Raw genomic sequence first — 10,084 nt, forward strand, 5'->3', positions numbered from 1 at the left:
TGTATTTCATAAACCTTTGCGTGGGTGCACACTTGCAGTGTTAGGCAGGGATATTGAGTATGTAAAAGGAACATATATGCGTGTAAGTAGTATGTATTTCATAAACCTTTGTGTGGGTGCACACTTGCAGTGTTAGGCAGAGATTGAGTATGTAAAAGGAACATATATGCGTGTAAGTAGTATGTATTTCATAAACCTTTGCGTGGGTGCACACTTGCAGTGTTAGGCAGGGATATTGAGTATGTAAAAGGAACATATATGCGTGTAAGTAGTATGTATTTCATAAACCTTTGTGTGGGTGCACACTTGCAGTGTTAGGCAGAGATTGAGTATGTAAAAGGAACATATATGCGTGTAAGTAGTATGTATTTCATAAACCTTTGCATGGGTGCACACTTGCAGTGTTAGGCAGGGATTGAGTATGTAAAAGGAACATATATGCGTGTAAGTAGTATGTATTTCATAAACCTTTGCGTGGGTGCACACTTGCAGTGTCACACGTAAATGTTAACAGGGGAAAACGGGCAGTATAGGAGTATCCCCAGGGTGGGATTCAGTAATACCCGCGCAGTTTGCTGTTTTGTAAGAGGTATAGGAGCATACATTACCAAACTTTTCCGAACACTTTTACACTTGCTCACTGACTTGTGCAATTGAAATCGGATTGTCCTTTGTCCACATATTTTTGGGTGGGAGGACTGGGGAAACAGATAGAAGTTAAGGGTGAACTGGTGGTGATATCAGCAAACTGATAATTCCAAGTGCTTGTGCGTCTATAAAATACCTGCCTCCTAGTTTAATTCTGGGTTATTACACTTAAATTGTTTGTTAGTTACACACGTAAAACCTATGCATGTTTTTTTGGAAAATGGCTAGAAAAAGCAATGCGTGCTCCTGCATTACAGATATATGTGCGTACTGAAACATGCATGCGATCTTTCACGGCAGACGTACAGGGTTATGTTATAAACTGTGCAGCTCACCCACTTAAACGCACAAATGGTGTAAAGTGCACGGACTCTGAGGTTTCTGAACTTTTGGGCTCTGAAGAGGATTCAGGAATTCATTTGTAGTGAATGACAAAGGGTTTGGTTTATTTGTTTCAGGATCTTAAACAGAAATACAACTTGGAGCAGAGGGGAGTGTTTGTCTATTTGCAATCAAGATGCTATGTCTCACTAACTAGGAAGAGTCTCACTAGAGTTTATGGGGTGAGATTAGAGGAATTGTTTAAAATAGAGGATTTAGGAACAACATAAATATGTGTTGCATGTTTCGTTGAAGGGGCTTAAAACGGAGTTGTGACTATGATATTGAGTGGTTAACCTAGAAGTGGAGGAAGGATTTAAAGTTTAATTTAAACGTCCCTCAGCCAGCTCGATGTTTTGCAAGAATTCCAGATGTAATTGCCAGTGCTTGCTTGAGAGAGCTACAATATAAATTGTTGAAGGGCAGTTTGTTTATTTATTTATTTAGCCACTTCTAGAGCATTTAAAGTAGGGCTGGCTCTGCTGTATCAGTGTCGGAAAGGCATCTTTGGGTCACCGTTTTTGGGTACAACAGTAGTGGAGAAGGACTGGGGATTGCTTGAGGCTGGTAATAGAGGAAGAGATTAAATCTGCCTCCGAAGGGGCTATTTTTGTCGATCCTTCATGTGAGTTCAGGGAGAAGGTTTATACAAGGAAAGCAAGCTTGTTGGGCAAGAAGAGAATTATTTTGGTGTGGAAGAAGGGTTCACCTTCTCTTGGGCAATGGAGAGATTCTTTGCATGGGTTGCTGAATTTGGAGCATGCAGGTTCTGTGGAATCACCGGCGCCGAGGGGATGCGGACCTTCCGTTTCTCACCCAGAGCCAGAAGCGAAGCCTACGTGGCGTGGGAGACACTTCCCCGTTGTGTGTTTTAGATGTGGGATTGCGGAGAAGGGGAATGGCTAAGAGTGGGTATTGGTAAGAAGGGGGAAATTTAATAATTCAAATTTGAAAGTGTTTATCCATTGCTGCTGCTTGTACATAAGAAACAAATTCATGCCAGGTGAGTGTTTATTGCATTTTATTTCAATAAAATGTTTAAAAATGAAGACTTAGAAGAATCCCTAGTTGCCGAGTTCTCAGTGGGATGCAGTTAGTTGTCTGACCCTTGTGTTTGTTTTTCCCCTCTTTCTGGTGCTTTGACGTAGTGGTGTGAAGCTGCCTGTGCCTGAATCGCATGACTAGAGCCTGGAGATGATTGTGCTGGGACCCTCTGTGTGAGAAACGGTCTTTTTGCATTGATTCCTTGTGGCCTGCCTGGTTGCACTGACCCATCTTACCTTGCATACGTTTTGCTTGATTGCTCTGAAGGAATGCAGTGCGGTGTTTTGTTTTTCCTTTGTTCCTTTCCTACCCCATTCTGCTTTGTTTCTCATTCATTCCACGTTTTTTACTTTCAAGGTGGAACACTTTGTATCTGTAGATTTGACTGGTACTGCAGAAAGTGTCAGTCAGTCACCTCCTTCATCTCCTTCTGCAAACCAGGTAAACCGAAGCCCTGAAATCTGTCAGCCGCTGTAACCATGCACTGTGCCTCGCCAAGCTTCCCATTCCCCATTGGCCAAGACTCTTCTAGATAACCACTTCATACTGGTAGACGTGCCTAGCCAATAAGATGAGAACATTTTAGGTCCAGAATAAACGAACTTGAAAACCTGATCTAATTGCAAAGATAAAGCTGTTCTCCCCCCCCCCCCCCATTTATATGTGGTTAAGGGAATGATTTGCCCTGTAGTTGTCTGTAGGGAATCGATGCTCTACTATGGACACTTTCTCCCAATTGCTTTGTTTGACTTTCTCGTCTCTTCTCCAGTATAGTATTCACTTATCTCTGTCAGTAGACAGTAAAACTTGTTTGTCATGAATGTGCGTGGTATCTGTGGCTTTGGTTGGCCATTAGATGAAGGTATTAATTTCATTGTGTGAGGGGAGGGATTTTGTATAGGTTTTGAGAGATGAACTTTGAAATTGCAGTGAAACACAAACTTTGTGAACAGTCATTGCCAGAGCTGCCTTGTCATTGGTTGGTGCCTCCTCGTGTAGTGATTGAAGAACAGGATTTCGGTGTAATCGCTTATCCCAATGCATTTTAGAAGCAAACACCACTTTCCTGGGTGTCCAGGCAAGATAGAGCCGGGGGGGCTCTGTGATGTGTCTATACTGCGTACTCTGACACACTGAAGCATGGTTCCTGTATGTAAAGAACTAGATTAACTTGTTCAAATGCTCTTTAAAGTGTAGAATCGGAGAAACTTGTAAACTGAAAACTAGAAAATGGCGGTGCGGGACACTGGTGAGGATCCAGATTGTGCATTCCTGCAATAAATATGTTGTATAAATAACATTTTTATCTGGCAGAAGTTATTAGCCATAGGTCAAAACAGTCTCTGAGATTAAAAATAATACACAACAGTGGCCCTGCCTTTCACCTTCTACACATTTTATTACTTATTTTAACTCATTAGACTTTGGTGTAACTCTTAAATTCCATCTCTTGTTCTGAAATATCTGAATGCTTTCCTGCTGTTTACTCACATATTTGTATTTCTATATGAACAATACAGGTCAACAACACCAATGACCCTTGGTCAAGCTGGAATGCAGGTAGATCCGAAAACACAACCACAGTTGATAACTGGGGAAACAAACCAGAAAATGCTTTTGGGCAGAGAAACAGCTCAGCAGACAACTGGGATACAGCATTTGGTCATCCGCAGGCCTACCAAGGCCCTGGTAAGGAATAGAACCGTCCTTTATTGACTAATGATGATTGCTGTAGGGTGTAGAATGCGTTAGCTGGCGTAGTGTAGTAAGGTCAACTCTGCTTTTATCTTCTTGGGTCTATCATTAGTAGTGTTAATCAAAATAAGGTTTCAGGTGCCTTACAGAAGTATGGAGCCCAGCATTTTAATATCCACCTAAGGACCCTAGAGGAGACGAGAGATGAAGATATGGACATTCAGACACCAAAAAATGCACGAGAAACAAATGATTTTCAGTGCAAGAGAAGTTCTAGAGTAGGAGTTACAATATGAGGATCCAAGGGGAACGTCACAAAATATAAGCAAAACAATACAGAAAAGAACCCAGGCACGTAAAGAAAACATAAATTATAAAGGGGGAAAACCCCCTATTTTTCCCTGCTGTCTGTGGCTTTTATTTTTTTCCAACCCTGTAGGTGGCACTTTTAGAGCTCTAACCTAAAGGGACTTTATTCATATTCTGCTTAGCTGAGTAATTAAAATGTTTGCATATTAATGTTTCAATGGTGGGGAGGGGGGAGAGAGCACTATGTAATTGATGCATTTATCCTAGTTTAGGTTAATGGTTCTTAGTCCAGAGCGAGACATGTTCAGTTCCATTCATTTAATTTAGAGGTGGGATATTCTTGCAAAGCGTCACTTGCTCAATCGCACAAATCCAGAGCCATCTTTAGATAAGTGCAGAACGTACATCTGTACCAGGCCGTGCTGCTGTAAGGGTCCTGCAATATGGATGGGGAGCAGGAGGGAGGGTCAGATGCATGGGCCCCACCACCTCCCTATGTCAGCTTTCTCCCAAAATGGGGAAGCAGATCCATTTGCAGACCCTACCTTATGGGGCAACGTCTGGGGCCATTTGTAGGCTTGGCCGTTAAGAAAGCCTGGTGGTAGTGGCAGTGTGCATAGGACCTTTCATTACTGCACCAGGATCTGTCCCCTGTAACTTGTACTCCTTCCCTGTATCTGACCTTCCGCTGAGGCCCCATTTTGGGTTATGACCTGGCTGAGGCTGTGGTGCACCCTTTATTCCTCTTTCTGTTCTTGGCCTTCCTTTTAAGAGCCCAGGGATTCTTTTTGCGTCTCTGTTGCCCATTCTGAATCTGCAATTCTGCTTTCAAGATTCAGTAAGAGCAGTTCTTGCCCTCACCATTGATCCAATTGCAGGAGAGCATTGCATTTTTTAAATGAGTTTTTCTTTGCTTTTACCATGGTGGAGAAAGCTGATTCGAACTATAAAGGTATGTTATATTCATTTGTACATCCCTCCTAAGGTTGTATACAGGAAAAATGTTCTTCTGAATATCCGTTTGTTCTACTTTGTTTTTGTAAAGTTTATGCTCAGAAGCACCGTTTAACATGCATAAAATTTTATAGAGGTAATCTTCAAGAGTTACACGTGCAAATATAACATTCTATAGCAGCAACTTTTAAAAACCCATTTACATGCAGGGATGGTAACTTTTAAAACAGGTGCATGGGCCAGATGTGCTGAAATGTTCTACCATGCGCAAGAGTACACACACGTTATAGAACAGGCCACATTTTACGAGGGTACACGCACAGCAGGGAAATGTCGACTTTGAGGTACGCGCGGAATTTTATAACAGGTATGCATCCAGGCCATGACCAGTTTCAGCAGTTCATCCACCACTTTGCCCAGTCTATAGCTAGGTTCTTTACCTTGCATTCCCCCCATTAACCTAATTAGTTCCTATGTGCATAGAAATAGTTTTATTCTGACTTACACCTCATCTATTCTGCTGAAAGGGACCTGGGTGCGTGCCCAGGCGCGTAGCTACATGCGCGCATATCTCTTTGCCTCGCCCCAGAACGTACACATTCCACTTCTTTTTTCCCCCGATGTGAGATATTCACGCATTGGTACCTGTGCATGTATGTGTGGTCATCTTATAAAATCAGGTGGTCATGCGCATGTGATACATGCATGCTTGTCTCCCGATCTTGGTGCACGTCTGGCTTTTATAATTCACCTTTAAAAGCAAACTTACACATGTGAAATCTATTAATTCAATGGCATATAATGTAGCAGTGTTCAGAAGCCCACTTGCACATGTAAATCCCAGTTTTAAGCCTGTAAATCTTTTTGAAAATTATGCCCTATGTGTGTAAATTGTTCTTGTGCGCATAAAATTGCGTAGGCTGAAGTCCACATATACTTCCTATATGCAGATGTTAGCCTGAAGTTTCAAAGCAGACTTACACTTTATGTCCCCTTTGAAAATCAGCGGGGACAGTACATACATATGTGCAGCATAAGTGTGCAGTTTGCATCTGCTGTGGAGGTGAAATGATTTCCCTGCCCAGAATGCCTCTTCTCTCTAATGCCTCTTCTCAGTTCATGTGAAATCGCTTCCTTGCATACTTTTCTGCTTACGTCTCCTGGGGTAATTTTCGTGCATAAGATCTCATTGTATGCATGTAAATGCTTTGGAAGAAGAATGTCCTGTGTGGGTTAAGTTTAATGTAAGGGTTTATGCGCACAAACTATTGAAAATGGAACGCATGCACATCCCTAATACCTCCCCAAAAGTGATTCTCCAACACTCACATATGGCTCAGAGATTCCAGCTGTAGCAGCCTTAAAATTCTTATGTAGCTCTCCACTGTATACATGATAGCTGAAGAAGACATGACCTCAGATGTCGTTTAACATAAAAAACAAACCCCTCTACAGTTCCCAAATGCTGGTATGGCAGTCTCCTTCTTTAGACTTAAGGTAGGACTGTAGAATAAGGTGGGAATGTCATTGCATTTTATACCCCAGAACTCATAACAGCATGAACTCTCACTGGGCCTAAAATCACAAGGGAACAACCCTACTTCATTTTCAAGGACTTCCAAATTGGGTTCTAACTCTGTTGCTGTGGAGACACATATAGAAACATAGACATGACGGCAGAAGAAGACCAACAGGCTGATCCAGTCTGCCCAGCAAGCTCTCATAAATATTTTCCCATACCCTTCTGTTACCCCGAGTTCAGGGCCCTTATTGGTAACTTTTTGCTTCCAATTTCCTTCCATCCCCGCCATTGATGCAGAGAGCAGTGTTGGAGGTGCATCAAAGTGAAGTATAAGGCTTAATGTTTGAGGGTAGTAATCTTCGTAACGAGAAGTTACCCCGATGTTTGTATACTCATGCTGCTCAGATCAGTGCCTTGTTAGATGTTGTCTGGATGTAAATCCTCTTTTCCTCATTCCCCTGCTGCCGCTGAAGCAGAGAGCCATGCTGGATATGCATTCAAGGTGAAGTATCAGGCTTGATTGGTTTAGGGTAGTAACCGCCTCAACAAGCAAGCTACTCCCATGCTTTTTTGTTTACCCAGACTGTGCAGCCTTGTTGGTTGTTGCCTGAATGCAAATCCTCTTTTCCACATTTCCTCTTGTCGTTGAAGCATAGAGCAATGTTGGAGTCGCATTAACCGTGTGTATGTTTATTGAATAAGGGTATTAATCACCAGGTTGTAGCATTCATTCCCGCAAGCCACCCCCATGCCTCTTCTCTTCATTCCCAACCTCTAGGCTTTATGATCCTAGGCTTTATGGATACACAGTGTTTATCCCACGCCCCTTTGAAATCCTTCACTGTTTTGGTCTTCACCACTTCCTCTGGAAGGGCATTCTAGGCATCCACCACTCTCTCCGTGAAGAAATACTTCCTGACATTGGTTCTGAGTCTTCCTCCCTGGAGTTTCATTTTGTGACCCCTGGTTCTGCTGATTTTTTTTTTTTTCCAATGGAAAAGGTTTGTCGTTGGCTTTGGATCATTAAAACCTTTCAAGTATCTGAAAGTCTGTCTCATATCACCCCTGCTCCTCCTTTCCTCCAGGGTGTACATATTTAGATTCTTCAATCTCTCCTCATAAGTCATTCGATGAAGACCATCCACCTTTTAGGTCGCCCTTCTCTGGACCGCCTCCATCTTGTCTCTGTCTCTTCGGAGATACGGTCTCCAGAACTGAACATAGAACTCCAGGTGATGCGTCACCAAGGACCTGTACAAGGAGATCATCACTTCCTTTCTCTTACTAGATCAGAGCTTTCCAAACTTTTCATGTTGGTGACACACTTTTTAGACAAACATAATTTTGGGACACAGTAATTCAGTTTACTAGCAAACCAGAGGTTAAAGGTTAAACGAACTAAATGTATTTTGACAATTTATGTATGTTTCCTTAAATATATACATAATAAAATGTTTCACGACACAACCTATCTTGTGAAAACCTCTCATTTATATTAAAAATATATAATATTCCAAGCCTAATGTTATTGTTCTAATTTATGAATAACAATAATAAAACAAAGTTATTGTGTTATTCAATTTACCTCTTTAATGAGATATATGAGCTTGATGGGATGAACACAGATTTTGAATATTTGGTGTTAATAAGAAAGTCCAAAGGGTCTTCTGTATAATTTTAAAAAGCTGGCCAGTTTCACACTATATAATTATTTGATAGCCTCATTCAACTAATTCTATATGGCTATGAGAGTGAAGACTGGAATTTATAGGAAGGGACAGAATGTCAATATAAATCCTGCACCTCCAGTTCTGTAACTCTGTGCATCCACTGAAATTCCCCCAAACAATGGAGCTTGGATGTTTCCCTTACAGCTCATCATACTAAAAGATGTTTTCAAATTCTGGTGTCACCTCACAGTAACAGCAGCACAAACACCTTCCACTGCCAGGCACATTGTGAACTAACACAAAACCTCGCAAAAAAGACACTCAAAATCTATACTGCAATCCCATCGTAACGTAACAGTAATAACACCAAGGACTCAAACAATAACCCTACCTGTGAAAAAGCAAGGGTAAATATTATACTGGGTCCTAGAATACCTATACACCACCTACTGAGGAAACAAAACAAACCCGATTGCTATAGATCCCTATGCTAATAGAATCTCTCATCATGGTCACACACACAGAGCAGAGACAGACCCTCACCAAATACAGAATAAAGGAGCACAAATTAGACAAAAACTGACATGGAAACCCCAAGAAGCCAGACTGTGTATTAACAATGGAAAAACAGAACCACCATTCCTCATAAAACAAATAAAATCAAGAAACATAAAGCATCAGTTATAATAGTAAAACCATACTAATAAAAGAATATTTTAAAACTACTGATAAATAGAATTTCTATTAATTAAAATCATATACATTTTTTACAATTTCCCAAATACCAATAAAATATTTAAAAACGGCACATATATCAAATAACACCCAATAATTAAAACTAATAAGGATTTTAAAAAGCCCCTGCTGACCATACGTGGGAGCTCTTGATTTCCAGTCACCCTGATATTGTCAAGGATTAGGAGGTTATCCTCTCTCTCTCACACATACTCACATGTCCATTCTCTCTCACACATACACTGTCACATACATACATACATATTCATGCTCTTATACCCACCATAACTTCTCGCTCTCGCAGACACTGACACACTCTCAGGCTCTAAGACACTCTCTCCCCCTCCACACACACCAACCACACAAACTCTTACTCCCCTGGATTTTCTCATACACACTCATGCTCTCACTCTCTCTGGCTCCCTCACATATACACACAAACAAACACACCCAGGCAAGTTCCCAATCACTCTCACACAAACACACACACCCAGGCAAGCTCCCAGTCATTCTCACACACTGAAACTGACCCCCAGGCAGGCTCCCATTCATTTTCACACCACTCCCTCACAATCCCCCAGGCATGCACACATTCATTCTCACACAAACAGACCCCCAGGCAGGCACCAATTCATTCTCACACACACACATACGCATACACCACACACAGGCAGGCAGCTATTCTCACACATACAAACCCCAGGAAGACACCCATACATTCTCATACACAGACACACCCTTAGGCAGGCACCCATGCATTCACACACATACACCCCCAGGCAGACTCCCATTCATTCACATGCACACTAAAGGCAGACCCCCTCTCTTTCTTTTGCCAGCAACCTCAAGAGCCTCTCTCATTCCTCTGCTTCCACTGTCACTGATGCCGCATGGGTATTTGGGAGGCGCTGATTGCTGCTATTGGCACTGAAGCCCATTCTGTTGCCTTCTCTCTGTAGGCCCCGTGGGTTTCCACTTCCTCCATGTTGATCTTGTACGGGTCACTGCAGGATGGGCTCTGCAGCGGCCCTGATCTTCGCGGGCCGATCCGCGGCAGCGGCGTCCCTCTTCTTCGCAGGCCGATCCGCGGCAGCGGCGTCCCTCTTCTTCGCGGGCCGATCCGCGG

At 42.3% G+C, this 10,084-nt stretch overlaps 1 protein-coding gene across 4 annotated transcripts in view; it reads left to right on the forward strand.

The window, feature by feature from the left end:
• The window catches only part of SNX9 (sorting nexin 9), a 264,145-nt gene that overhangs the window by 141,046 nt on the left and 113,015 nt on the right, over positions 1-10,084 (forward strand). For 3 of the 4 annotated variants that reach the window (XM_029596722.1, XM_029596724.1, XM_029596726.1), the window contains 2 exons: positions 2,431-2,514; positions 3,594-3,762. In XM_029596722.1, the coding sequence (XP_029452582.1) occupies positions 2,431-2,514; positions 3,594-3,762 (253 nt within the window). The remainder of the gene's footprint in view (positions 1-2,430; positions 2,515-3,593; positions 3,763-10,084) is intronic. The other variant, XM_029596725.1, reaches the window with a different exon arrangement.

This window comes from Rhinatrema bivittatum, chromosome 3 (assembly GCF_901001135.1).
Source record: "Rhinatrema bivittatum chromosome 3, aRhiBiv1.1, whole genome shotgun sequence".
NCBI classification, from domain to species: domain Eukaryota; kingdom Metazoa; phylum Chordata; class Amphibia; order Gymnophiona; family Rhinatrematidae; genus Rhinatrema; species Rhinatrema bivittatum.